At 49.1% G+C, this 27,954-nt stretch overlaps 3 protein-coding genes across 5 annotated transcripts in view; 1 reads left to right on the top strand and 2 right to left on the bottom strand.

Annotated features, from left to right (window-relative positions):
• The first annotated feature begins 136 nt into the window (after window positions 1-136).
• Window positions 137-16,703, top strand: SHISA5 (shisa family member 5). Of its 3 annotated transcripts, XM_037528577.1 has the most exons (7): window positions 137-290; window positions 2,513-2,669; window positions 6,190-6,276; window positions 12,210-12,325; window positions 12,439-12,651; window positions 12,757-12,882; window positions 13,602-16,703. In XM_037528577.1, the coding sequence occupies exons 1-6, from the start codon at window positions 224-226 to the stop codon at window positions 12,834-12,836; spliced, it is 720 nt and encodes a 239-aa protein (XP_037384474.1). In that variant the 5' UTR covers window positions 137-223; the 3' UTR covers window positions 12,837-12,882; window positions 13,602-16,703. The 3 variants fall into 3 exon arrangements, with proteins under 3 accessions (XP_037384474.1, XP_037384466.1, XP_037384482.1); XM_037528569.2 differs by having other exon boundaries at window positions 12,757-16,696; XM_037528585.2 differs by lacking the exons at window positions 137-290; window positions 2,513-2,669; window positions 6,190-6,276 and adding an exon at window positions 10,762-10,899 and having other exon boundaries at window positions 12,757-16,698.
• TREX1 (three prime repair exonuclease 1) lies at window positions 13,294-15,573 on the bottom strand. Its single transcript, XM_037528559.2, has 2 exons — window positions 15,476-15,573; window positions 13,294-15,180 (listed from the first exon to the last, which is right to left on the bottom strand). Exon 2 carries the CDS (start codon window positions 15,152-15,154, stop codon window positions 14,213-14,215), a length of 942 nt encoding a protein of 313 aa, XP_037384456.1. The 5' UTR covers window positions 15,155-15,180; window positions 15,476-15,573; the 3' UTR covers window positions 13,294-14,212.
• The window catches only part of ATRIP (ATR interacting protein), a 15,733-nt gene continuing 3,627 nt past the window's right edge, over window positions 15,849-27,954 (bottom strand). Inside the window, exons 3-13 of the mRNA XM_037528547.2 lie at window positions 27,604-27,774; window positions 25,740-25,858; window positions 24,512-24,669; window positions 22,703-22,804; window positions 21,229-21,358; window positions 20,336-21,025; window positions 17,699-17,835; window positions 17,455-17,546; window positions 16,960-17,040; window positions 16,517-16,769; window positions 15,849-16,228 (exon numbers count right to left, since the gene is read on the bottom strand). Coding sequence (XP_037384444.1) covers window positions 16,161-16,228; window positions 16,517-16,769; window positions 16,960-17,040; window positions 17,455-17,546; window positions 17,699-17,835; window positions 20,336-21,025; window positions 21,229-21,358; window positions 22,703-22,804; window positions 24,512-24,669; window positions 25,740-25,858; window positions 27,604-27,774 — 2,001 coding nt within the window. The 3' untranslated portion in view covers window positions 15,849-16,160. The remainder of the gene's footprint in view (window positions 16,229-16,516; window positions 16,770-16,959; window positions 17,041-17,454; window positions 17,547-17,698; window positions 17,836-20,335; window positions 21,026-21,228; window positions 21,359-22,702; window positions 22,805-24,511; window positions 24,670-25,739; window positions 25,859-27,603; window positions 27,775-27,954) is intronic.

Genomic DNA, 27,954 nt, shown 5'->3' with positions numbered 1-27,954 from the left:
AAAGGGAGCTTTCGCGGGCACCGGACGTGAGCCCCACCGGGAGGTTGGGAGGGGCGTCCGCCTCCCCGCCCCCGCGGGCCTCGCCCTCCGCCCCTCTCCCCCCGCGGGGTTCCGGGAACCGCCGGGGCGGGGCAAGGACGCGCCGGGCCGCGCGGGTCGGAGACTGCAGCTGCCCCGACCCTGGGACCCGGGTGCCTCGGTCCGTCTGTCTGTTGTCCCAGCCATGGCTGCGCCGGCCCCCGTGCCACGGATCCTCTTGCTGCTGCTGCTGCTACCGCCGCCCCCGGGTGGTGAGCCTTGGCGGGTGGGGGCGCTTGGCTGCGCCGGAGACGAGGGGCAGCCACGTCCGCGCTGTCCCTGGAAGGAGCTGAGGCAGCGCCGCTCGCTCGCGTTCCCACAGTGCCTCCTCCCCCCAGACGCCCTAACCCCCCAGATCCCCGCGAATTCGGGAGTGCTGACCTCTTCTCACCCCAGAACCCTTCCCGTCTAAACTGACACTGCGCAGTCCCCTGGCAGCTGCCACCATTGTTCTTCCGTGGATGGGGGGGTTTGGGAGGGAGGAAGTCTGCGCGCTGGTGAACCGAGGGATTGTGTCCCCAGAGGGTAGGATTCCCTTCCTGACCTTCCCTCTGAGTGGTGGCAGCAGGGAGGCCTGGCCCTTCCAGAAGATCCCTTCCCTTGACCCCTGTTTATTGCCTGGGAGCCTCCACCCGCAGCCCCCAGCTTTTGTGTTCTGGAGAGGGCTGAGGTTGGCCTCCCGGTTTGGGGGAGGCACCAGTGTGTGTTGACTGTAGATATTTCACCAAAGGAGCAGGCCAGGCTGGGGTCCTTTTTAGGGTAGGAATTGGAACAGCCCCCCACTCCAGCATGGGAAGCCAAATACCCCCCCAGGAATGGGTGGCTCCTCAAAGGGGAAGGGCTTTATTTCCTGGGGGCTGGTCTGAATTTGGAAGACCTGGGGTACAGAAGCAGGAAGTTGAACCCTGGGAAGTTCAGTGCAGCCTGGTCTGGAGTTTGCAGGACTCAGTTTAGTCACCTGAACTCTTGACCCAAACATTCACAGGTGTGTGTCTTCAGCTTCAGCTTAGAGGCTCCAGTCAGGTGATGGAGGCTGTAAAGATCCTGCTGGAAGTGGGGTCACTTGAGCTACTCAGTAGCGTGGTTCATACTGACCCTACCTGCTCTCAGGAGGGCTATCTGGGCTGGGCCTGTTGGTCTGATCCTCTGCCCCACCGTTTTGCCCAGACCAGGTTGCCAAAACAAAGCAATACCCACCCCCTCCCTAATTAACTCTTCTTAAGGAGGCCACTGAATACCTGTCTTTGGGCCTGTTCTTTTGATGGCCCCAGGGTGCATGATATACTGACTAGGCTGGGTCTCCAGATACTGCACACTCCCCAGGGGCCTGGCCAGGCTGGGTCTCCTCATGCTGTGCCAGGCCTGTTTCCAGGTGATGAAGCCTCACTCAGGGAAAAACACCAGACTGTGCCCCAGTCTAATTCTTCCTCTGGGTCTTGCTGGACTGTGCATTTCCATTTGGAGTCAGCCCATGCGGAATCTGGAACTACCCTTCTGCCGGTGGGCATTTGATTTGCTCAAGTTGCCTGAGGATGTAGGTTTGTAAACCTGTGGCCACCCAAAGCCCTGGGTCATAACCTTCAACAGAACCTTGAAGGTACATACTGCAACTCTGTCCTCCTCTCAGTCTCCAGGGATGTCCTTGGATTCCAAATCTGACTGAGAGCCTTGTGATGGCTTTAGGGCTTCAAATGGTGCCATTCCCTCAGGGCCCAGAGGCCAAACATTCCCTAGGCACCTGCGGCAGGCCCGTCTGAGGGCTGGTGCTCATCCACATACCCTCGATGAGATTGTGGTCAGTGGGCAACTGGTCAGGGAACAGCGTACTGAAGTTGTGGTGTTCAGGGGGATGAGGCTGAGGGGTAGGGAGATAGAATGACAACAGAGAACTGCCCAGTCGGTTTCTGGTGTGGAGTGTTACTATTCAGCTGTGTGACTGCTGGGCTCACATGGCTACTGGAGGAAAGGCCTGATAAAAGGTCTTGAAGGGTGAGTAGATTTGAGAATGGAGGATGGGGAACAGGTGAGAATATGGGCAAAGTGTGGATAGGGCTGGGAATTTGGGGTGTCCTTCATGGTCCTTTGCAGTCTGGATCCTGCTTTGTAGCCTCTGGACTTAATTAATCCTGAGGCAGTGAGCACCAGTGATGGCCTGGGCATGGGTGGCCTAGTCATACACCTGCTCAGAAAGTTCACTCTCCGTCAGACACGCTCTCCCATGCAGACCTGTGGGCAGAGAGGGAGCCCTGCTGTGGCCCACGGAGAGGGCAGGGCTGGTTGGGGTGGTGGTCTGAGGGGGCCACTGATGAGGATGGCTCAGAGCCAGCCCAGTGTTCTCATCCCTGTTGGCTGTGCTGGGGAAGGGACATGGCTGAAGCCTAGTGTGAGGCTTCACCTGTGGTCACAGGTGAATACATGTGTTTTTCCGCTGCAGCCCATGGTGAGGTGTGTGTGGCTTCCCGTGGACAAAACCTCTTCCCTCAGTCCTGTCCTGATTTCTGCTGTGGCAGCTGTTCTGACCAGTACTGCTGCTCTGACGTGCTGAAGAAGTTTGTGTGGAACGAGGAAAGTTGTGCTGTGTCTGAGGCCAGGTGAGTGCACTGTGGTCAGAGGGTGGGTGGTGTCAGCCTGCCCCCGGCAGGAGCATGCGTGAAAGAGAAGGAGCCCTGGAGTCCTGGCCTCCTGAAGCTGGCAGCTGGATCATGGACCAGGGAGCATCGGGGAGCCCTGTTCTGGGCTGTATTCCCCAAACCTTTTTCATCTTAGCCCTCGTCCCTCCCTCCCCCACCCTCAGGGGCTCCAGCTCACCCGGCCTTGGACTGAGCAGGTTTCTCAGGGGTCAGTAGCTTCAGCTCTCCCTGTGGTTCACTTCTGGCTACACACTGGTACCAGCATGTCCTCTGGGTGGGCACCTTGGTGTGAGAGTGCCCAGCAGTATGTGCCTTCCTCTGGGGTGGGGGGAGAGTTGATCTAATTTGTGCAGGTACCACCTTGGGGACCCTAGAGGACACAGCATGTGGGCATGTGCCTCACTGTGTGCCATGCCTGTGTCCTGCATTTTGTGACTATTTCATAGGCTGGAACCCTGGAACTTCTGTGTTTCCTTTGCATTTGGCTGCAGGTATAGAGAGTTGAGGTGATCGCACTCCTGAGCTCTGGCAGGTGATTAGCACTGGTCTGGATCAGGGCAGCCCCCAGCATTGCTAATGAATGTTTCATAAGCACTTGAAAACAATTATTACTCTGCAGTTGTTGAGTGTAGTGTTTTATAAGTGTGAGTGAGGCCAAGTGAGTTGATAACAGTGTTTAGATCTTTTCTCTGCTTACCGTTTTTTGTCTGCTTGTCCTGTTGATTACTGAGAGATTACGTATGTTTATTCTTTTACTTCCGTCAGTTTTTACTTCAGGGACTCGGATGCTTTGTTATTAGGTGTCTACATGTTTAAGACTGTCTTGACTTTCTGATGTGTTGTTCATTTTATTATATGTAAATAACATTATAAACTACAAAGACAATATTTTGATTGTTTTTGACTGAATATTTATATTAATCTGTTTATTTTTCTTTTTCTGTTACCTGTTATTGCTTCCTATATCTTCAATCTTCACCTGAGATTATGTTCCTTCTACCTTTAGTGCAGGACTGCTGGTGTCATATTTTCTTGGCTTCATTTGTCTGAAAATGTCTTTACTTCCCCCTTCCTTCTTAAAGGATATTTTCCCGGGTGATAGATTTCTAGGTTGAGAGTTCTCAACTTCTTTTAACACTTTGATAGTTTCATTCCATTTTACTTCTGATGTCTAGTATTTCAGTTGAGCAATAAACTGAGTTTTATTGCTCATTGCATGTAACATGTCTTTTCTCTGACTGCTTTTAAGATTTTAATCTCTGTATTTGGTTTTCAGCAGTTTTACTATGGTATGTCTAGGTGTGATTTTCTCTAAATTTTTACTGCTTGGGATTCAAAGCACTTCTTGAATCCATGGCTTACTCTTATTCATCAGTCTTGGAATATGTTTTAGTCATTTTCTCTTTGAAGGTTGTTTCTGCCCCCATTCTTTTCCTCCTATCGTTTTAGAACTGTAATTATACACATAGGACCTTTTGTAAATTCTATTCCATATTTCACCTACTGTCTTCTGTTTTCATATTTGCTATCTTTTTGTGTCTCTGAGCTTCAGTCTATTTTATTTGTTTGAGAAGCTATTCTACAGTTCATCGATTATGTCTAGCTGTAGCTAATCTTCTGTTAAATTAGTGTAAGAATTTACTAGTTTATTATTTTTTTTTAGTTCTAGGTGTTTTATTTGTTTTTTCTTTATATTTCAAGTTTTGAATTGCTTAATCTTTTCTTTAATCTCCTTGAACATTATATATGTTGTTCTGTTAATGTCAGTATCAGATATTTCAATATCTAAACCTATGGATAATTCAGTGTTAATTTTTCTTTCATTTTCTATTTTTTAAAAAGATTTATTTATTTATGCATACAAGAGCTGGAGTACAGGTCAGAGGTGTGGGGAGTGAGAGGATTCACCAGAGACAGAGTGGGGGAGCAGAACAGGCAGATGGACTGAAACACACTGCTGAGGGGAGCGGGGGCGAGACAGGAGAGGTCTGGGCCATGTGTCACCTCCCTGACCAGGGATTGAACTCATGCTGCGGATAACTTCATAGTGTTGATGCCTAACCCCTTGCACCACCAGGGAGGCCCCTTGTTTTCTATTTATATTGTCTAGTATCCTAGTGTTCCTGAAAGCTTTCAATTGTGTGCAGACCATTGCATTTACAGCATTGATTGTAGAAATTTGGAGCTCAGGACTTCCTCCATGGAGGGTTTATATAGCTTTTCCCCTGGAACTTGTGTTCTAAGCATTCTAAGATCACTTTGGCCTAATTGCTGAGATTGATATGAGTAGATGCTTGGCTGTCCCTTTAATTCCCTTCTCTTGGACTGCAGCCTTTCAGATCCCAGCCCAAGTGAGTGGGAGTCATCAGTGTCTCCTCACCCCGTAGGCTCTGCATCTAATCTCTGTCCATCTTTCAGAAGAGCTGCTCAGCCTCTCTGGTTCACTCCTCCCCCCAAATTAGATAATGCCCCAGGAGAAAAAGGGCCTTGGATGCCAGTTTTACCTCTGCCTCTTTCTTCCCAGCCACTCCACTGCTGTGTCCCAACTTGGTATTCACTGTGTCGTTGTCAATACTAATCTAGTTTTAGTTGTCTCCACTTATCTCAAAAATGCATTTTCAGAGGCAAGTTTGTTCAAATCAGAATACAAATAAGGTTATTATTTTTAGAATCTCTGTTGTTCTTACAGTTATTTTTCCCTTTTTGTCCTGTATTTTTTCTTTATATCTTTTCTCCTTTTCTTGATTAATCTTGCTAGAGGTATACCAGTTTTGGTTTGGATAATGTCTCCATTTTCTGTGGTGGGGTCTCTTTTATTTTTGTACTTGCATTTATTAATCCCTTATTTTTTGTTCCATTCATTTCCCCATCTTCTTGATTTTAATGCCATCTTATTATTAAAGACAGAAGTTTCTAGGAACTGTTTTAGCTGTGTTTCATGAATTTTGACCTATAGTATTTTCATTATCAGTTTTATATATTTCTTAATATCCTTTATGATTTCTTATTTAACACACAGGTTTTGTGTGTGTGCGTGTGTGTATGTGTGTGCGCGCGTCTGCGCGCGCACATGCACCATGTTAGTTTCCAAACTGTGAGGTTATGTTAGCTTTCTTTCTTGTTAACTTGGTGGTATTGTAGTCTTCTGATTGTAGAACTTCCTGATTTCTAACTTCTCCTCATTGTGGTCAGAGATGATTTGTATGATAGCTGTCTTTTCAAATCTGTTGAGGCTGGTCTTCTGGCTTCACTTGTGGTCTATACTGGAGATGGTCCCATGTGCCTTGAGAAGAAAGTGTGGCATCATATCCAGAATCCCTGGTGTGTGTGGTACACTTTCTCAGGAGGTCATCGGGGCTGGCTCCGTGGCTCAGTACAGGGCTGGCTTTGTGCACGTTCTTTGTATACACTAAGGTAATGCTTATGCCTGGTGTGCTGGGTTGGGTTTGGGTGTGTTAACTGTGAGGTTTCCTTTTTGCAGAGTGGCTGCTGACATGGAGTCACAGGAGCAGCTAGAACAGCTGGGCCCAGCGCTGAGGTTTGGCATGGATAGCGATCCCATGTCAGGGTAAGTAAAACTGCATGTTTGATGCATCTTCCCAGCAGAGGTGACAGCGGGGTGCAGGTGGGCTAGGGTGAGGGAACTGGGATGGTGCAGAGTCATTGAGGTGGGGCCCCAGAGAAGCTCTCACCGTGTCTGACCACCTTGATCCTTTTTTCGAAAGTTGTGTCCATATCATTGTGCTTGGAATGAGAGTGGCTGTGGTAGAGGGTTTGGGGTAAGAAATCAGTTTTTGGTGTCCAGAGGCCAATTTCCAACAGGGATATGTGTAGAGTTTCCCTATACCAGCCAGCAATTCTCAGACACCAGCAGGGTTTGCGAAAATCCAACTCAGGCCTGACCCTGTCTACCCAGAGCAAGCTTCGGATTCCACAGGTCAAGGCCTCAGTCTCCCAAGACCTTCTTCCACTCGATACATCAGCCGCAGCCTCCAGGCTGTTACCTATGCATCTGCTGAATCAGAGATTCCCATAACCCCCTTCTTGGGTTTGGTGAATTTGCTAGAACTACTCACAGAACTCAGGAAAGACATTTATTCACTGCATCACCCATTTATTGCAAACTCAAAAAGAGCCAGATAAAAGAGATGCATAGGGTGGGGCTTGGGGGAAAGGCCCAGTGCCACCATGCCCTCTGCAGGCGCACCGTCTCCCCAGATCTCCATGTAGTCACCAATCCAGAAGCTCTCTGAAGGCCCTCCAGTTGGGTTTTTTTTTTTAGACTCATTACACAAGCATAATTGATTAAATCATCGATTTAAGGTGATCAAACTCAAATGACCAGTCCCTTTGCCCTCGCCTGAGGTCTGATCATGGGACTGGACATTCCAACCCTCTAGTCACTTCATTGGTTCCAGTGGCAGTCACCCCATTCTTATTTCCCAAAGGTCACTTCCTTACCATAGCAAAAGATGCTGTTATCACTCTCAAAGTTTAGGAAATTCCAAGGCTTTTGGGGGCTGTGAGCCAGGGACTGTGGATAAGGACCAAATATGTGTGAGAAATGTTTTGGTCATCTGAATGATCAAATATCTATTTTTATTATAAATCACAGTGTCAGAGAGTCCATACTGGTCTAGGTGGTGGGGAGGGACTGCGGTGGCAGCAAAGGGCAGCAGTGTCAGGAATGAGGTGATGGGGGGCCTCTGGTGCTAAGTGTATGGTGATTGGGCCATGGTGGTGGGGATTGGGTGATGATGATGGATGGGTAGATGGTAGTGGACAACAGTACATGGTGATGACAGGCTGATGGTGGTGGGGGTGATGGTGCCACATATGGTGTCAGGATGCCCATTTTACGTGACTGGAATGTTGTAAAGCCACTTGTGTGTGTTTTCCTAGTGGAGTTTATTCCACATACTAGCTGTCTCCCCATGGATCTGAAACTTCCTCTCTGGAGAAGATCCACCAGGCCTGGTTGCCCCTTTGAAGGGAGAGACTTTAGGCCCCAGGCCTGTGTGTGGGGTCTAGATCCTTTTCCCACCCATTTCTGCCTGTTGGCCTGAGTGAGTGTGGGGCCTTACTGGCCACAGTGAAATTGGGGCAGGGCGAGGAGGGGAAGAAGAACAACCCAAGCCCATTCCTCAGCAGCCAGGTCTGGGCTTCCTCACCCTCCTCTGCTGGCTGATCATGCACTCCTGGGATTGGTCAGAGACAAACACCTTGAAGGAATCCCCCCTGTACATCCAAGGAGACTGGGCTTAGTGAGGCAAGGTAAGGCTGGTGACTGGGCATTAAGCAGCTGTCTGCTAAGAAAGGAACTGGGGGAGAGGCATAGGGTAGGGGGTGTCCTGGTCTCTGTGTCAGTGACAGGGCCAGAAGTCCAGTCCTGTGCTGGTGCAGGGCGAGGAATGGGTTTGGGGTGAACAGCTCAGGCTTGGGTGGGATGAGTGGGCTGAGGACAGAATCTGAGGTCATCAATGTTTGAGGAATATCCCCTGGAGGAGCTGCGAGGGAAGGAGGAGACAGCAGGCGGAGGAGTTCAGAGAGGTGGGAGGAGACAGAAAGGCTGCAGAGCATTGAGAAATACGGATTCCACAGTGGGGAGCCATGGTGCCTTTGCAGGAGCAGGTTAGTGAAGTATTTTAAGAGTGAGTTGGCAGCGTGTACAGTGAGGTGAGCTTGGACAGCTCCATAGAGAGATTTGGCTATGAAGAGAGGAGGAGTAAGACAGGAGCTGGAGGAGGAACCAGGGTGAAAGGCTCCTTTTGCAATGGTGGAGACTTGAGCTGGGGTAGTAGAGCTGGGACAATGCAGAACAAGGTCCCCAGGGGCAGAGGAGGAGGATTGGCTTCTGGGGACTTGTGGCAGCAGGGAGGTGACTGGAGCCAGCTCAGGAGCACATGTCCCTCCCAGAGGTGTGCACCCAGAACACAGTCTGGGTGATCATAGCCATAACTGTGCATAGTGGGTGTGCTGCTTCGGCCCTGCCCCCCAGATCCCCCACCGCTTCCTGCCCCATCTCTCCCCCTGCTTCCTGGGAAAAGCCTCAGAATCTCACATAGGCCCTGTCTTAGAAAAGTTTGGGACTCAAGAAGCAGGTGCTGGGAGGATAGCAGGACCCAAATGTCAGTGACACTTCATTGAATGCCCTGGGGTTCAGGACCTGCCCAGGCCCTGAGAAGATGTCCTCTTGGGTGGGCCTCCATGTGCTGCCCCCTTGGCCAAGAGTACAGTGATTTGTTCACTGCAAAGTTGGCTCTTTGGTGGGGTGAGAGCTCTGAGGGATCCCCAACAGGGGACTCCATGTGCTGGTATGGTGGCCTGTGCCAGCTCTGCCCCTCTCCCCCACTACCAACTCCCTCTTCCTTGTTTTTCATTCTCGGACTCTTGCCCTTGACTTCTCCTCTGGGAAACTCTTTGGGTTTCCTAAGAACGAGGTACCAGGTCAGAGCCCAGGGATCTGGAAAAGCCCACATCTGCCCATCACAGCCTGGATGGGCGGTATCCCCCTCTGTGTGGGCACAGTGTGGCCATGTTAGCTCCTGGGGGAGCTGGCCCGGGTCTGCTTCCCCACCCTCACTCTTCCCTGATTTTGACAGGTGAGTCCCCTCCTGTGCTGTTGAATGGTCTCTGCCTGGCCTAGTGTCCATTCTTGGCTTAGTCTCTTCTTTGGGATCCTTGTCTCTTCCTAGCTCCTGGCCACTCAAAGGATGATTGGGCATAACTGGTGTGATTTTAAGCACCTGAGTAGAGGAACCTCTGGTTCTGGCCTCAGGCAGGCCTCTGCTGACCCTGTGTCCTGATTCTGCCATGACAGTACAGGGAAAAGGCAAGGAGGTTCTGGCAAACCTCTGCTGGCTCCCAGTCCTACAGTGTCCTTCCTGCAACTGTGACCCACTGTGTCATGGCCAGTCCGCTGCTTTGCCAGCATGATGTGAGAGACAGTCCTCCAGATGCAGCCCTTTCACGGTCTCAACTTGGAGTCTTTGGCCTGCTGGGGGCCGACCAGTTGGGCTCTGCCACAAGCTCCCTGTCTGCGCTTTTGCTCCCCTGGCCTTCTGTCCCCTCCTGCCTGTGCTGACCTTGCCTTCTGAACTTAGGCTTTGCATTTCTTGATTTGGGAGGTAGCCCCAACCTTGGGAATCCCATTCCAACCCCCAGCAGTATGGTTCCTTTAATACCATGACCTACCACCCTATAACCATCTCTCAAATAGTGCACTTCCTTAGAGCATCCTGCTTGGCTGCACTGCTAGGTGCTGACCATGGGGCCCCGAATGAACATATTCACCCATCGAATATTTATTGAACATCCGCCGGTGCTGGAGATACAATGGTGGCCTGTATCTTTAGCAAGTGCAGCCTGTGCCTCCCTGAATCTACAGACTGGAGGCAAGATGCACATTTATCATATGCTCATACAAAGGAGTTTGTGTTTGTAAACTAAGGAAGACAGGAATTTGATTCTGGAAGAGCTTTTCTCAAGGAACCTAACCTCATCTGCATGGTCAGGGAAGGTGTCCCTGAGGAAATGATGTTTAGAGCTGAGGTCTGAGGGTGAATAGGAATGAATTATGTGGGGATGGGGCTGGGAGGAAATGGAGGGCAGATCAGACAGTGGAAACTGCAAGTGCAAAGGCCCTGAGGTAGGACACAGCACGGTGCTTTCAAAAGCTGGAAGGGAGGGTGATGTGACTGGAGCAAAGGAAAAAAGAATGAGCGTCCTCAGACCACACAGGGAATTTTCGTTCATTTATACTTTTAATTAAAGATTAAAGTTTGCTTTATTGTACATTCACTATTTGGTGCAATCAGTCCTTGCCTCTCTTTTCGTTAACTATAACATCGAGGATGGTGGGGTGTACTGGCCGTGATGAGAGGCCAGGCCTGGGCAGCTGAGGCTAGGAGGCAGCTCTGGAAGACAGGCCTGGGTCTCCCCTCTATACCTCGTGACTCCCTCTGGGCTGTGAGTGCAGCTGGGGCCCCTGGGCCGCACTGTGTCTTTAAGAGGGCCTCATGTGTCTGCTCTTCCTGCCACTGACGTCAGAGATGGGGCGGGCTAGAGAAGGGTCTGGGAAGGGCCGATGAGATTTGCTTTCCTTTTCCCTGAAAGGGGAGAAGATTGAAACTAAAAAAGGGGAAGTTGGGGTTGCAGGAGGCATCTGAGTGAAGGCAGAGGCTAATATGGGGTGAGCTTGGGTGCCACACCATGATGTTGGATGTGTGTGTGTGTTTGTGTGTGTGTGTGCACGCGTGTGTGAGAGAGAGAGGGAGAGAGAATATGATGATGGCCCTGCAATCTCCAGTTTTGTGTGTGTGTGTGTGTGTGTGTATGTGTGTGTGTGTGTGTGTTCCATTCCCTGGGTCAGCAGAGGGTCTGGGAGGAGCTGTGGTTTAAGGTCTGGGGAGGGGGGGGCCCTATTTTGCAAATGAGGTTGTGTGCTTTGAGTCTGGAGTGTGAAGGGCCTGACCTTAACTTGTTCTATGCTGTGACAGTAAGCTCCCCTGAGGTGGTGCTGCTGTCCTTCCTCTGGGCTTTGAGGTAGAAGTCCCTTGCCCCAAGGCAGGGAAGAGTGGGCCCCACAGCCTCCCCTGAGTTTCAGGGGAGTGGATGCCTTACAGCTAAGCAAGCGCATGTGCTTGGTGTAGTTTACCGAGCATTTCCTTACTTGACTAGAACTTGGCCTCTGGAAGAGGGTAGGTTAGCAAGGGGCTCTGTCTTTGAAAGTCAGTTCTGGTGAACTTCCCATCCCAGGGCCTGCCTTCTCAAAGCGTAGGTAGGCTCTCCCCTCTTTCGTGGGGCTTGGGTCTGGCAGGAAGTTCCCCTTTTCCAGGAAGCAGAACCACCTCCAGCCCCTCCATGTCATCTCTGTGGCTCTTAGCTTGCCCAAGGATGGTTGTGAACACCTTGTATAGTGCTTGGGGTCTGGAAGGCTCATGGTCACCCCAAGGGGCCAGCAGCCCTGTGCTGGGACTATGAGCCAGCCAGCATGGAGGCTGTGCTCACCTGGTGCCTTTCCTCTCGCCTTGCTGTTCTGGCCACACCTGCCTCCACTTTCCTGGAAATTTTCCCAGGAAAATTTCTGAGTCACCTTACCTTCAACACTGGTCTGTGTCTGTCTCCCTCACCACGGAGTTTGGCTCACACCAGTGTCTGGCTTGTGGCATGTGCTTAATGGCCATCTGCTGATCTGTTACGGGTGGGCAAGACATATATATGGAGTTAGGGGGAGGTTCTGAAGAACCCTCTCCCTGGCTCCTGACGTTGGGGCAAATAAGGCAGAACCCAGGTGAGGTGCTTTGAATCATCTCACTAGCTCTCCCTCCCCCTACCCTTTTACAGTCAGAAAAACTGAGGCAGAAACAGCCAAACAGCCCGGAAATTGCTCTATCTGTATTGTCCACAGTCTCCTTTATCAAGAGGGTGGCCCCCTGCGAATGGGCCGGATGTGGAATGAGAGGGGTGAGAGGCCCTAGGTCATAACTGGCTCTTTGGCAGGTTTGGGGCAACTGTAGCCATCGGCCTGACCATCTTTGTGCTCTCTGTTGTCACCATCATCATCTGCTTCACCTGCTCCTGCTGCTGTTTGTACAAGATGTGCCGCCGACCACGTCGTAAGCATGCCACCCCACCCCCTGGATGGGAGGGGGAGCTGCCCTGGGCCCTGATTTCTCCCTGGCGGGAGGGGCAGCAAGCCTAAAGGTCCTGACTGGAATTCCTTTTACAGCGGTTGTGAACACCACTACGACCACCACCGTGGTGCATACCCCTTACCCGCAGCCTCCAAATGTGCCACCCAGCTATCCTGGGCCTACATACCAGGGCTACCATCCCATGCCCCCCCAGCCAGGGATGCCAGCAGCACCTTATCCAACGCAGTACCCACCACCCTACCCTGCTCAGCCCATGGGCCCACCGGCTTACCATGAGACATTGGCTGGTAAGTACCACTGCTGACTGACCACCTTACCCACTGAAGCTCCCACCTCTGTCCTGCACAGTGCAACCTGTGGCTATCGCCAACCAGTGTCCTCTATATTTTCAGGAGGTGCAGCCATGCCCTACCCTGTCAGCCAGCCTCCTTACAACCCTGCCTACATGGACCCGCCGAAGGCAGTCCCCTGAACAAACTCCTGCATCTCTAACTGCCACGTGATGTGTGCGTGAATGGGTATGCTGGCACGGTTATTTTCTCCCCGTGCATGGTGTGTGTCTTGTGTGTACAGAGGCTTTTTGTGATGCTGATGAGGTGAACAATCCTTGCTGGAGTTGCTAGAACCATTCTTTGTTCTCTTCCTCCCTTGAAATTATGCTTCCTGAAATCTCTTGCAAAATTCAAGTTGCATGGGAGCTCTCTTCCAGACCACCCCAGGAAGACCAGGTGGGACTTTGTCACACTAGACTAGCATAACTTTTTGTGTCAAGATGCACCTGTTCTGGTTTCAGCCATTGCTCTAGGCCATGGCTTGTTCCCAGGGGTACCCTTCAAAGAACCAGGGCCATGATGCAGCCAAATGGGTGAGGCTTGGATTCTGGTTAAGTCGAGTTTCCATCCTTCAGCAGATGACCCCATAGCTCCTGGGGCTTGTGCCATGCCCTGCGGAGGATGGGGCTTCCTGGTATCAGAACCTTAGGCAGAGTCCTGTCTACCCCTGATAGCTGTCTGCTTGGACTGTCCTGCATCCTCCATGGGACCCCCTGGAGGGCCACATTCACTCATGGTTCTGGCTGCCCTGGCTGGCCCCAGTTCCATCACAGGGCGGGCAGGGGCTCCTGTCCACCTACACTCAGGTGTCCTCCCTGCAGTATTGTGTTTCACTCTTAGCCAAACATTTTTATTGTCTTCTGTTTCAAAATATGTGTGATATGCTGAGGGACTGAAATCCCTAGGTCCTGGATGGAGACTGGCCCACAGAAGAGGGACTGTCTGACTTCTGATAGTCCGTTTTCCACCAACACCAGCCTCACACTGTATCCAGCTCCTGTCCCCCAGTCTCGTTCATCCTAGCAGCAGGACACTGGGCCAAGGGATCATCGTGACCAAAGGTGGAGGGGCCTCTAGGTGGCTGCTCTGGCCCAGACTCGAATACCTCGGTGTTCCCTGCCCCTCTGTTCTCACTAGATCGGTCTTAGCTTTGTATCTGTTGATATGTTCCGAGAGTCTAGTGTTTATAAACACCCTTGTTTATAATAAATGCAAACATTTGCAATTGCTGCTCCTCCTCTTTATAACCTTGACTGCTGGGGCTGAGTGTTAAGCTAGGTACCACTTCCACCCATTGGATGCCTGTGTTTTTCCTACTTTTATTGGGGCCAGAAGTCTGAACAACCTGCCAGGAAGGATGAGGGACAAACACTGTACCACCCTCCCCTCCCCAGGTCCCTGAGTGTGGGTAGAGGACCAGGAAGCTCCAAGGTTGCCGAAAAAAGTAGGAGGCAAGTACGCTGTGATAATAATGCTATGAGGGGTCTTTATTAGTCAGACTTTCCTTCTTGACCTGCTACTCAGGTGTGGCCAGGAACAATCCATACAGCGTAGCTAGTGCCAAGGTCAGAAAGGCCAGCAGGCTCAGTGGGGCCAGCAGACTCTCCCTAGGTGGGGGTCCAGGGCCCTCCTTTGGAGGAAAGGCATTGGGCCTCCTGCTGTTGCCAGAACTGGGACTGGAGTCCCTGGCTGTGGTCAGGGGTGCAGAGGTTACAGCAGCATATTGCCTTGGGATGGTTTTGGCTGAGGCTAGCACCCCATACATGGGCTGCACGGTGCTGAAGGGCTTGGCATGAGCATCCACCCACTTCAGCAGGGCCTGTGGCCTCCACTGACAGATGCTGAGCAGAGCTAGTACATCACCCTCGGCCGTGTGTGAGTCTGGTGGGGCCTGCCCATACAGGCGTGTATAGATGCTGCTTAGGCTGTAGCTCTTCCTTTCGCCGTGCTCTGAGGGGCTGCCAGCCTTCTCCAGGGCCTTCAGGGCGGCAATGCTGTCCACACAGAAGGCACCATCCAGAGCGCTGGTAAGGCCCAGAAAAGCCAGCTCCGCTTGGAGTAGGGGGAAGTCATAGCGGTTACCATTGTGTGCCACCAGGCACCAGGGCTGTGGTTGGCGCTGCAGGAAGGCTTGGAGCATGTTGGCCAGGTCAGCATTGAAGTGTTGACGCCCGTGTGCTGCTAGCATAGCTGTGCTCAGTCCTGTGATCTCGCTGGCCGCAGGGCTACAGGCCTTCCCTGGAGCCACACACAGGGAGAGCTTGTCCACCACACGGGGTGGCAGGGGCACAGTGGGAGGTGGCCCCTGACGGGTAGGAGGGCTCTCCAAGGCACATCTGTGAATAGCCAGCAGGCACAGCTCCGTGACTCTTGGCTGGGAAAAGGGTAGGCCAGTGGCCTCCAGGTCCAGGAAGATGAGGGTCTGCATGGGACCTGAGGGTAGGGTCTGGGAGCCCATGGTGAGGCAGGTACCTGCCGCTGAACCTGGGGAGGAGCATGGGGTGCAGAGTAGGTGTGAGTGTCTGAATGGAAAGATCTAAGGCAGGTGGGGTGGGCAGGAGCATCTCTCTGACCGTCCCTGTGTAAGCAGACACGGTGAGCGCCAGGACCCAGATTCAGTGCAGAAAGCCAGAGAGAGTGGGGTGGTTTCCTTAGTGGGACCAGTACACTCAACTAAGGGAGAGTTTGGCTCCTTCCCCAGCACCACCTAGTCTGGGGGTGGGGGGAGACTATCCATGCCATCCAGTCTTGTCCCATCCTCTTGGGGGTCCTTACTTACCAATTAGCAGGCAGCAGCAGACTCTGGGCCCACGTTCTGGCTGGTTCCGGCTGCTGGCAGCAGTGGCGGGAAGTGAAACTCAGCTTGAGCCCGCCCACAGATGGCGTCATCAAGGCCCGCCCTGCTAGTCAGCCGGCCCGGTCTGTTCCTCTAGCCAACACCCTTCCCTCCCCAGCACACTACCCCTATCCCTGGAGTCTTCTCAGATCCACAGCTGTGGGCCTGCTGGCTGAAACAATGTACCCAGGGCCCTCAAACCAGTGAGAGAGCAAGTGTGGAGGACAGGAGCAGCAGTGCCTAAACTATCGGGGAAGGACAGCATTCCAGCCCTTGCCAGGCCCACTGTGTGCCCAAATCTTCCCAGGCCTCCGGGTTTTAGGCCTAGACTTAGGGCCACCTCCTTTCTTGCCTCACATGGTTTCTTCCCATGGCCTCAGCCCAAAGGGATGACTCAGGACAATTCCAGGCAGGGCAGGGCTCCTTCCTGGAGGCAGATTTGTTACCATGGGGATTAGGTCTCTGGTCTACTCAGGAACAGGAAGGAGTCCAGCCTTCCCCTGGGTTCTGGTCCTGCTCCATCCCTCCCACTCAGCCAAGGCAGATCAGACTCAGGAAACACAAGCCCCAGGGCTTTTAATCAGTTGATAAGGTGAGGAAAGTAGTGGTGCTGGTGCCACCATGTGGCTCAGCCACAGTCCATCTCGGAGTCATCCACATCCGTCTCAGCAGCACAGAGGTCATCCAGAGCTGCCTCTGAGCAAACAGAAGAGGGTTCTTTGGTGAAGACCCTAAGGTGCTGGGAACTGGGGGAGGTCCCACCTCTCCTCCCACAGGAACTAACCAGTCCCATCCAGCCCAGGCTTTGCTCCCTCAGCTACTTGCAAGCAAAGTGATACAAAGGCAATCAGACAGGCAGGTTTCTGCAGGCAAAGGCTGTGGTGGATGGGAGACTGCTGGCATAAGGCCAAGAAGTTCAAGAAGTTTGACTTGTCTATGAAGTTCATGGACAAAACCCCCCATGTGGGCCGGGGACATGCTTACCTTCACAGTCTGTCACGTCAGGAAGCCCTCGAATCAGCATGCTGACCCCTGGCATCACCTGGTCATACTGATGTAGGACCTCCACGCAGTGCACAGTGAAGAGCTTGTCCTTCTGGGACAGGCTGTGCAGCAATAGCACTGTGTCCCGCAGACACCGCACAGTCCGCTTCTGCTGGTCAGTCCTGGGGGGTCCCCCTGCCCTCCGCACTGTCAGCCACTGTCTGTGCAGCATCACTGTGAGTGCTCTGACCACCTGCAGGGAGGGTGCAGACTGAGGTCAGGTCTCTGCTTTCTGTTCCCTAACAACTTGGCCAGTTGGGCAGCACCTCTGCTAGTCACTCAGGTGAGGAGAGTGCTGCATGGTAGCCCCACAGTTAGAATGAGCATGGGATCCTTGCACAGAGCTGCCACACTGTTGGCCCTGCCCACCCTTGGACACTCACCTCCACATTGCACTGACAGTCGGAGCCAGTGACTGGTGAGGAGGAGCTCTGTACACTGAGCTTAGCCAGGAGCCACACAGCCTAGAACAAGAAGAGACTCTGCTCGCCTCTAGAAGAATGAGATGTGATCACAGAGAATGTGTTATCAGGCTTCTGTAAGAGCATCAGTTGCCTCAGCAACTGTCTGCACAATTGGGGTTCAAGAAATGGTGCTGTGGGACTTTCCCAGGCCAGCCTTGGGACCCACCTGCCTCTAGGCCCTGAAGCCAGGGCAGGATCGGCTCTTGGGTAACTGCCAAGTCCAGGAAGCCTGGGGTCCTCCTATATTGTATCTGTAATGTGGAGCCCTAAATTGAGCTTATTTTACAAGCTGCTAAGTGCTTGTTACCAAAATGAATTAAAGCTTCTTTTCTTCCCAGAGAAAGGAGGAAAAGACGTTCTTTGGGCTTATGGAGGGGTGGCGAGCAGACCCCAGAGGGTCTCTGGAGTGTTTACCTCTTGTTCCAGCTGAAGCCACTGTGCTTCCAAAGCAGCTTTGTCAGGCCTTGATGTGATGTACATGTACAGCAGCAGGAGGAGGCAGCCTTCTGAAAAGGATATGCCACCTCTCATTCAGACACCTGCTTCTAACCCAGAGCCCGCGTACAAGCTGCAGAAACCTTTAGAGGACATCTCCCTGACCCGTCTCTGCCACCACCCTTCCCTCCCCCATGCAGGGATGCCGTCTACCCCGCCTTACCAGAGTGGGAACAGAGCTGTGGCACAAGCTTCTCATGGTCTGCCAGGAGGGACAGCAGCTCAACAGCCAGCAACACACTAGGCAGGGGTGTCTCTGGGCTGAGACACTGTGGCAGCACCCGGAACATGCACTGGAACCTAAAACATGAGGGGCCCAGAGACATGACACTCCCAACCCAATTCAATAATTCATCCTTACTTTTCACTAGAGTTAATGAAAACTTTGAGCAGGTCACTACAGATGTGGTTCAGACAGATCTGGGTTCAATTGCTGGCTGACCAACACCTTGCTGTGACACTCCCTTCATATGCACGAGTGGATCCTGTTCTTCACTGCGGGACTGCTGTGGCTTTGAGATGATAGGCCCTTACCCGGTATGATGCCATCCAGTGAATGAGGGATGCTTTACTGCCTCTGCTTCCAAATAGGGAGGTGAGTTTTAACTTGCATGTGAGAGTAATATCCTGGCCCTTCACTAAAGGATAAACATGGATGTGGCTTTGGCTGGGTCTTCGGACCACTTGCAAAGCAAGGCTTTTCTCTACTTGCTAATAAACACCAGCTCCTCTGCTGCCGAGTGTAAGTACACACTGTGTGCATGGGTGAGGGGCTCTGGTCCTAAGGAACCAAATCCCAAGACAACCAGAAACCGCACTATCTGCTTCTGCGGGTCAGTCCTGGTCAGGGGTGTGGGGGGGCAGTGGGTGTCCCCCTGTCCTCCAGTCAACCACTGTGTGCAGCATCACTGTGATTGCTCTGACCACCTGCCAGGGCACGTGCAGACTGAGATCAGGTGTCGGGCTCTTGGTCCCTAACAACTTGCTCAGTTGGGCAGCACCTTTCCTAATCTGCACTGTCAGCTCCTGCTGGGCTGTGCGGGGAGAGGGGCAATCCAACATGCGTACTCCGTCATGCATCTGCAGCATCTAAGCACATTGCATCAAGGGTTAAGAATGTTTCTCAGTATATCATTATGAAGCGAGGGCTCATTATTTGGGGTAAACTCATTTTAGAGCTAATCCTATACAGCAAACAAGCTGAATATTCTTCAGTCACTAGGGAATTTGGAACTTTGTGGGAAACTGTAATTTAACCTGGGTGTTACCCATGTGGCCCCTAACTGGTCCATTAAAGCTCCTGAAACTATCTGTAAGAAAATTCCATCAGTAATATACAAGACAGTGGTTTCCAGATTATTTGATAGCATCAGAACCTTCTTTTTGCAGGGTTCCCAAATGCACTGCAGACTGCTTTAGAGCTTTGGTAACACTCATTCCTAGCTTTCACCCCAAGGTGATCTGGAAGCTGTGTGGTAGCAGTTCAACTGCAAGCAGGAAGGGATTCTAAAGAGAGCATTGAGTGGATTGAGTAGGAGATGGTTTTAAACAGTGGTCGAGAACAATGGCTTAGGAGACTAAGGGCCTTGAAACCCACCCAGCATGCTCCGGGATTCCAATAAATTTCCTTACCTCAACACAGAGTTCATTTGCTCCACAAACACTGAGTGCTTCCAGTGAGCCAGGCTCTGTGCTAAGTGTGAGGATATAGGGCTCGGAGGGTGACACATGACTAGTGAACAGAAGGCATGTGTCTGGCCTATAGCAAGTATCCATAAAATGGCTGTTTATTGATGTCCTTGTGGACAACTCAATAGTATTGGAACAGTGGTGTATCTACCAAAAGATCTAAAAAATATGTCTTTAGAAATTAATAGAACAAACATGAAATAAGGAGCCAGCAACTATGAGCTGGGACACTTCCAGCCACCTGGGTGGTGGTTCTGTGTTCATGTTGCCTCATACTATAGTATATACCCTGGCCAGCTCTAGGCACCACCTTTAGGATGGATCTCACCAGCCAATATATATTCAGATGGAAACCAAGATCCAAAGGTGTTTTTGGAAAACAGGTATGCTGAGCCCAGAGACAAGAATACTTAAGATATGTGCAATCACAGAAGTCATTCCAACATAGACACTGGACTCGGGTGAGTGCTGAGAAGATCGAATCACTACATGAGGGGATAGGTTTGAGGGTAACTGACAGTTCTAGTTTTGAGGTCTGGAATTTCAAATCGGAAATTTATAATAGTGTTCAGTATACTATGCCCTCAAAGAAACCTACCATTTCTAATAAACCTTAAGAGAATCAAGCAAGTTGTGGCTCATGCCAGAGATGGGCACAATGATAATGGGTAGACTCCCAGCAGGGTCACCTTGTGGGCTGCAGTCCCGCCCCACACTCATTGCTTCCTGGGGGAACCCTGCCAAATTTGTGGCTGTCTTATGTGGTCTTCAACAGACCCATGTACCAGATTCAAAGGCCTCTTGGTTCCAGCCTTTGTCCTGAGGGCAGGTAGTGGCTAACAGCCTTCTTTTATCATGGACATCTTTTACTTACCTGTTGTTCAGAGGCGGAATTAAATGAAATAAACCATTTCCTTCGTTCTCCCAGTACCTGGTCCCACTTCCTATCACTTCAGAATTTGCTGTACAAAGTCTTTGAACCTCAACCAAAGCTTAGAACTGAGCAGTGCAGGTGAGGTTAAGATATAAGCAAAGCACAAAGCTCACGGGATAGAACTCAGGAGGTCAGAGAATATTCACAAAGAATCATGATTCCCATGCAGCATTATACCTGGGCAAGAAATCAAAGGAAGCGTTTTCAGCTAGTTTCACCAAAACCTTAAGGCACTGGCTGAGGACACTGGCTTGAAGGTGACCTGTTGCCGCAGAAGAGAAAGTCAACAGGTGAAGAAGCATCTTCAATAGTGGATGCTGGTCTTGGTCATTGGCAAGCCCCATTGGGGCTGAAGTGACATCCCCATGACCATGTCTGTGAACCAGACTTTGGCTTCCTTCTCTGGCAACAGAATCTTCCCCCATTCCAGACAGTAACAGGCAAACAACTGCTCCGCTGTGGCACACCAGGTGCTGAAGAACACTAAGTGAAGCCACAGAGAAGCCTTCTAGGTTGCAAAGTGAGTCCTCCGGGCTGGCCTCTACCCCAGAGCTCATGCAGGAGGAATGTGTCGGTGAGTCCCCAGGTGCTCCGCTTCTCTTGACTGCTGCCAAATCCTGTAGAGCCTGGCAGTATAAGCCGATAAAGAACTGTACCAAGGGGAGGAGATGCACAGCTCCAGGAAGGTGGCAGAGTGGGAAGGCCCTTTTGCCTCCCTTTGCTAGGTCTTCATCACATGAGCCTTCATTCCTGGCAACCAGATTCAGTCCAGTGAGTGCTAGGTTCTGTGCTTCTCTCAGGGCTGAGAGGGAAAATGATCCATCTCGAGAACCTGTGATCCTCACTCCTGAAATCCCAGACAAGATACTAGCAAATGAGAAAGAAAACACACAAGTATGAGATGGAGATAAAGTGACAAACCCCAAACAACTTGCCTGCCAAATTCTCTAGTTTCCCTGCCCAGCCAACAGACCCCCACCCCCCTCCTCACCCCAGGCTGACCAGGGCCAGGAAGAGACTTGCTTCCTGGAAACATATTAAACACACTTTTTAAGGAGTCTTATGCTTACGTGCCAAATCCCGGTGGCTGCAAGAGGGTGCTGGGAGGAGCCTCAGAACAACTGCTCAGGAGGTGGCACAGACCTAAGGATGATCCTGGGATCAAAGGCTGCTTCAAGAGAAGGTTTATCAAAATGGAACCTGTAGAAGACAAGGTGATTCTAGAAGGTTCTGACATGAGAGGCCTTTTCTATGGCTCCACAAAAAAAAAGGGGGGCATTTCTCGGATGCATTAAGATGTTTGTGAGTGTTGAATGCTCTGAGACATACCTGCTCTTGGCCCCTTCCATATTTTTTTTTTATCTTTATATTCCCCATACAATTGCAACCCCCTGATTATGACCCCAACCCCTCCTTCCCGCCCCCCCCAAAGTGTGTCTCTGGTTCATAGTTGTTTGTTGATTTTGATTTTTTTCTTTCTTATAGTTATTCTTTTTCCTGGTCCCTTATTTAGATTTTCTAAATTCCTGTAATGAGTGAGACCATCCAGTATTTTTCTTTTTCTTTCTGGCTTATTTCGCTGAGCATGATCCTTCCAGCGCCATCCATGTTGCTACAAATTGCATGTGTTTATCTTTTTTGAATGCTGAGTAATATTCCATGGTGTATATGTACCACATCTTCTTGATCCAGTCATCTATTTTTGGGCATTTGGGTTGTTTCCAAAGCTTAGCTATTGTAAATTGTGCTGCTATAAACATAGGGGTGCATGTGGTCTTTGGAATTAATGTTTCTGTGTCCTTTGGGTAAATACCTAGGAGTGGAATTGCTGGATCATATAGAAGCTCTATCTTTAGTAGGTTGAGGAATCTCCACACAGCTCTCCATAATGGTCGGACCAGTTTGCACTCCTACCAGCAATGCAGGAAAGTTCCTTTCTCTCCACATCCTCGCCAACATTTGTTGTTGCTAGTTTTTTTTTTTTTTTTAAGATTTATTTATTTATTTATACAAGCACGGGGTACAGTCAGAAGCGCGGGAGGGTGAGAGAATTCACCAGAGCCAGAGTGGGGAGCAGAGCAGGCAGAAGGACCGAAGTACACTGCTGAGAGGAGCAGCGGGCGGCAGGAGAGGTCTGCGCACCATGTGGGACCCTCCTCGGTGGCCGGGGAGCAGCCGGGGATCGAACCGGCGCCGCAGAGGCCGCGGGCAGCTTCGCAACCCAGCGCTCAACCGCTGCGCCATCCGGGAGGCCCTGTTGCTAGTTTTTTTAATATGTGCCATTCTCACTGGTATGAGATGGTATCTCATTGTAGTTTTGATTTGCGTTTCCCTGATTGCAAGTGACGCTGAACATTTTTTCATATGCCTGTTGTTGGCCCCTTACATTTTAAAGTCTTTTGCTTAAGTCACAGAGTACTACTCTCCTGGACTCTACAGGACTGCCTTGGGGGCTGCTTCTCAGACAGTTCCCCAATCTGCAAACTGCAGATTCCAAGAAGACATAGTTATGTAAGTCTCCTGCAGGAGGTGGGATTGTGATACCTTGAGTGTTTGATCTCTGCATCCAGCTGTCAACAAGCCTTTTCTGTGATTCTTCTTGCTTTATGGTGTCAACTCCTAAATTGTGGGTCTTGTTCTCTGAAACTAGATACAACATGAATCAAAATGTGAGCACAAAAGCATGGCATATTAGAAACTCTAAAATGTGTCAAGTTTAAATACAGATTGTTCTACTTCATCAACCTTTGATCATAACAAAAGCCACAGCAACTCAAGAACCCTAATATCTTTTTCTTATTTAGTTTTATATACAAGAACTCACACAAGGAAAGAAAGGGAAGGAAAAGAAAATTTAACTGTTTGCCCCACTTCAAAATGCATAAAAGCATAAAAGTAGTTACCACTAATGTTTATATGATGCTTATTAGGTGCCAGATTTACTTTCTTTTTTTTTAAAGATTTATGCTTATTTATTTATGCATAAAAGAATTAGGGTAGAGCCAGAGATGTGGAGGGTGAGAGGATTCACCAGAGACAGAATGGGGAGCAGAACAGGCAGACTGACTGAAATACACTGCTGAGGGGAGCAGCAGGCAAGACAGGAGAGGTCTGCTGTGCCATGTGGGTCAGCTCCCTGGCAGGAATTGAACTCATGCTGTAGGGGCTGGTGATAGCTTGATAGTGCTGAGACTTAACCCCCTGCACCACCAGGGAGGCCCCGGAGATGTTCTTATTGGCTGTTTTACAAAAAGGAAAACTGAGGTACAGTGCTTAAAGGATTTGCCCAACTCAAACATGCCAGTAAGAAGTGTGTGTGGGATTCACTGCCAGATTGCTGGGCTCTACCACCTGCTTATAACACTATCCTATACTGTTCTTTAGCTACTAGATACCAAAATGTGAGTGGCTGTAGTTCATGGAGGTGGTGTGATAGCCAACAATTTGAAAGAGTTGATGATGGTAGGAGAGATATGGTAATCATTCTGAATGATTAAATTGATACCACACAGTCTCAGAGTGAAAAACCCACTAATGATAGGTTGTCTCTCCCTAGAAAACAGCAGTATTCCCTCAGTCTAGACTAAGTTGTACAAACTCTAGGCTGGGCTATGAAAAGAACATGTCTCTGTAGACTAGCCGTATTTCTGACATGTCAAATGGATGCTGAATATGGAGGTTTTAAAATATGCCTGCAAGTTCTCTGACACACCTCCCTTCCCAAGAAGCCTAGTTTTCTTCCCCTTGAACATGGCCCAGATTCATTCACTTGCTTCTAAGAGAATGTGGCAGAAGTGATGCCATGTGACTTCTGAGTCTAGGCCATAAAAAGGACAGTTTCCAAGCCATCTACCAGGTTATAAGGTCACCTGAGTAGTGGGGAGAGGAATTCCACTGCCAGTCATGTCAGTGAGCCTCCAGCCCCAGATAAGCCACTGGTGATTCCAGTGCCAACAGAGACAAGCTGTCCCCACTGTACCCTGCCAGAATTGCTGACCCACCAAAACCAGGAGAAAATAAATACTCATTGATGTTTTAAAATCCCAAATTTGGGTCTCCCCTGGTGGCACAGTGGGTGAGCGCTGGGCTGCGAGCCGCCGGGTGAGGGTCCCACATGACGTGACAGACCTTTCCCGCTGCGCCCCCTGCTCCCCTCAGCAGTGTATTTCGTCAGTCTGCCTGTTCTGTTCCCCGCTCTGGCTCTGGTGAATCTCTCACCCTCCCGAGCTTCTGACTGTACCCAGTGCTTGTATAAATAAATAAATAAATAAATAAATAAATAAAAAAAAATAAAATCCCACAATTTTGGGTGATTTTTTATGTAGTTAACAAATGCTGTAGAGAATGACTTACCCTCTCTTCCCACCATGGATTTATATCCTGGCTCTGTCTGGCAGGGATGGAGAAGGGACATGTTAGCAGTAAATGACTCCTTTGTAGGGAAAGATGGTTTTCCAAATTCTGGAGAACATACTTCTGGCTTTATAACCACAGAAGGGCTTTTCCTAGGACTGGAAAAAAGTTAATGGTTAAGTTAAAACTACTTAAAATATCTGGTTATACGAGCTTTTAACAAACTAACTTTTTATGTCTATGTGTGATATATTTGTCATTCTTTGTCAGGGTAGTGGTACAAAATTCAAGGCATTTTGATCTAAATTGTGAGTCCATTTCTATATTCTAATCACCTAAAAATATTGGCCATAATTCCTACATTATTTTTGATTCCACCAAAACATCTTTTCAATGCTTCAGAATATACCTGGGCAGTCAAGGACTAAATTAAATAGTCAAGGACTAAATTAAAAGGTCCTCATTAGAAAAAAGGTCTCATGAAATGTGTTATGTTTTACAACTTGAAAGCTGAGTCAGCTCCTCAGTAACAGGTTCTTTATGTTAAAGAAGCAGCCTTAACCCTCTGACCAGCTCATAAAATGCCGAGGCCCTTCTGTCAGTGATGTGTGAGGAGGTGAGCCCTCAGCTCTCATCTGACTACTCACGGCAAAAGGAGAGCAATTTCACACCCTGCTCATAATGAGCAAAGGAAGCAGAATGTTCGTTCAATACCAGAAAAAGACACCCTGACCCACATAGTTGAAATTTCAAGGCTGATAATGACAGTATGTCAGACCTCTCTGGCAGGTAGTGGACAGGACACAGGCAGCATCTGCAGCAAACGTGGGGGCTTTTGAACAAAAATCTCAGGGTGGCAAATGATAAAAATTATTCAAAGCAGTTGGGACTGAAATATGCTTGGGGGAAAAATCAGTTATTTTTTAAAAATTTTAATAAAAATGAAGACTGGCCTATCCTAAAAGAGATCATCTTTCCAGTCTTTTCTAGTCCCCAGGAGCTGAGTTTATAGTCTTGTATCTCTAGAGAAGGCACTTCTAGAGGGCAGGGCCTTTAATGCTGTAAAGCCCCAACCACTGAAACCTCATTCAAGCCATCTTTGGGGCTTTCAGGAAAGAGGATATAAGTCCAAGTGGCAGAATCTAAAAGTCTTTCATTCTGGCCTAACTTGACATTGCTGGGTTTCTTACTAAACAAAACTAAACTTTCCCTCTAGCAGCATCCTTACCTGACATGGGAAATGGAGGGAGCAGCTAGTTTATTTGTTCGTTCACTGCTTTGAAGTTTTGTCCTTAATTCATTCATTTCTGCATCTTTAAACTGGAGTTCAGACTGCAATGATTGAAGCTGGAAGGCAAAACAAAGGTACTTGTGGTGGTTCCATTATATGTATAAAAATATCTCTGTGCTTCACAATCTCAAATTAGTAAGGGAAAAACAAATAATGAAAAATAAGTATGAAAATCTGCTGTGGCATAAGTGTTCTAACATTTCAAACTTTAGCCTTCTCTCTTAAAAAAAAAAAAAAAGCATGTAATCTAGAAAGATATTTTTGACCTAAACTATTGTGAAGTGGCTTATATGTAATATAAATACCTGTCTTCACGGTTGAGGGCATTAACAAGAATGATAAATATAAAATGCCTAGTACAGAGCTTGGCAAGGTGGCTTAACTCACAGTAACATGTTGACTTTTTAATTAACAATTTCAGGTTTTTTTAAAAAAGATTTTATTTATTTTTATGTAGAAGAGTTGAGGTGTAGGCCAGAGGTACGGCAGGTGAGAGGATTCACCAGAGACAGAGTGGGAAGCAGAGCAGGCTGATTTACTGAAATACACTGCTAAAGGGAGTACCAGGCCAGATGGGATAGGTCTGCTGTGCTATATGTGGGATAGCTCCCTGGCCGGGAATTGAACTCAGGCCATAGTGGTGACAGCACTGGACTTAACCCCCAGGTTACCAAGGAGGCCCCCAATTTCAGGTCTTTTTGAAAGTCTGGGCAGAGTTTTAGAATATGTTACCAAAACCCAGTGGAGTAAGGGGAAACCTACTTCACTGGTCCACATGGCCCCACAGCCCTGCTGTCATTCTCCAAGCATATTCAGCATCAGACACAGTACCAGACGCAATAAATGCAGGACATTTTAAGTCTCACAGTAACCCTGTTGGTTATTTTTTGGATAAGGAAAGTGAGTCAAAGAACTTTCGTCATTACCCTGAGACCACTACCTTTATATGATAAAATGTAGATTAAAATTCAGTTTCTTTAGAAAAGAAAGGGATTTGCCTGAAAATCCCTTGCTCTTTATCATATATATGGAAAGACCCTGTGCTCGAGATTGAAGCCTTAAGGGACGTGCTGAAGGAAAGTGGTGGTGTGTACTGGATACCTACTATTGCTCCCCACCTCCAAATAGCACCTCCCTCCCCTGAGACACAATTGTTTCTCTACCTCTACGTGATCCAAATAGGAACTGTCATCTCTGTGGTTATAGTGGTTGGTTCAGGGATATACATCTAACTCAAGTTAGTCCAATTAGAGCCTCCCCCTAAATTTTAAAACTTGACATGAGAGAGCCCAAGTCTCCAATCTTTTCTGGAGGTACAAAATATGAATCCAGGAGTTTCTGGAGAAGACATTCTCTACCAGAAGGATGGAGTCTGTCTATAACAAAGAGAATAAAGATGAGTCCTGGCTAAGCGGAGTCCTTTAAAGCCCCTATTATACCCATTTCCCCCAGACTTAGTTATGGAAGCTAATATATTTCCCTTTGGTCTAAGGTATATCGGTTGAGTTTCTGATCGGCCAAAAAAGCCCTAATGTTTTGATTTCTGTCTGTTTGGAAAGTCTAAACTACTGATTTATTCCTGCTGAGACCAAGTTCTGCAGGAAAAGTCCTTTTCCAAACCACACACAGAGCCTAGAAGAAAAGTACATGCAATTAACTAACAGCAGAAAGTATTTAAGAGACAACTGTTGAAATCTTCCTGGAAGATTAATAGGCAACTTTGGTGATTGTTTCTAAAGGAACTGAGTGAGCATACAAAGTTGGTAACCATAAGAAACAACAAAAAAATGTTTTGGATCACCTTTTTGGAGAATTCCTTTTCTTTATCACTAAGTGCTTGAGTTTTCTCTTGCTCAAGAAGGAAATGTGATCTTCTCTGTTCCTCCAAAATGGATTCTGTCTGATGCAGTGAGTCCCGCAAAATTTTAATTTCTCCGTTTTTAATGAGAACTTCTTCTTCCATTGCCTTCATCTATAAATTCCAAATGAATTTTATGAGAATTTTGTAAGGGACAATTATGTATGTACTTGTTTCAACATGTAGCTGTGGAGATGGAGAAGACACATGTAAAACATGTCCTACAGATCAATGAGCGCTCAAAATAAATCTGTACCAATCAGATAACACCATGGTTTGATAAGCCCGTCTGTG

Source organism: Talpa occidentalis, unplaced genomic scaffold (assembly GCF_014898055.3).
Source record: "Talpa occidentalis isolate TD23 unplaced genomic scaffold, MPIMG_talOcc4v2.1 talOcc4.10, whole genome shotgun sequence".
NCBI classification, from domain to species: domain Eukaryota; kingdom Metazoa; phylum Chordata; class Mammalia; order Eulipotyphla; family Talpidae; genus Talpa; species Talpa occidentalis.
Note: the sequence above shows the minus strand (reverse complement) of the source record. Positions and strands in the feature narration are given on the sequence as shown.

What these genes read in the sequence shown, in the direction of transcription:
- SHISA5 (XM_037528577.1), top strand. Translation starts at nt 224, where the DNA reads ATGGCTGCGCCGGCCCCCGTGCCACGGATCCTCTTGCTGCTGCTGCTG. An exon ending in TGTGCTGTGTCTGAGGCCAG is followed by an intron (nt 2,670 to 6,189) that starts GTGAGTGCACTG and finishes TCCTTTTTGCAG; the next exon opens with AGTGGCTGCTGACATGGAGT. An exon ending in TTACCATGAGACATTGGCTG is followed by an intron (nt 12,652 to 12,756) that starts GTAAGTACCACT and finishes CTATATTTTCAG; the next exon opens with GAGGTGCAGCCATGCCCTAC.
- TREX1 (XM_037528559.2), bottom strand. Translation starts at nt 15,154, where the DNA reads ATGGGCTCCCAGACCCTACCCTCAGGTCCCATGCAGACCCTCATCTTC.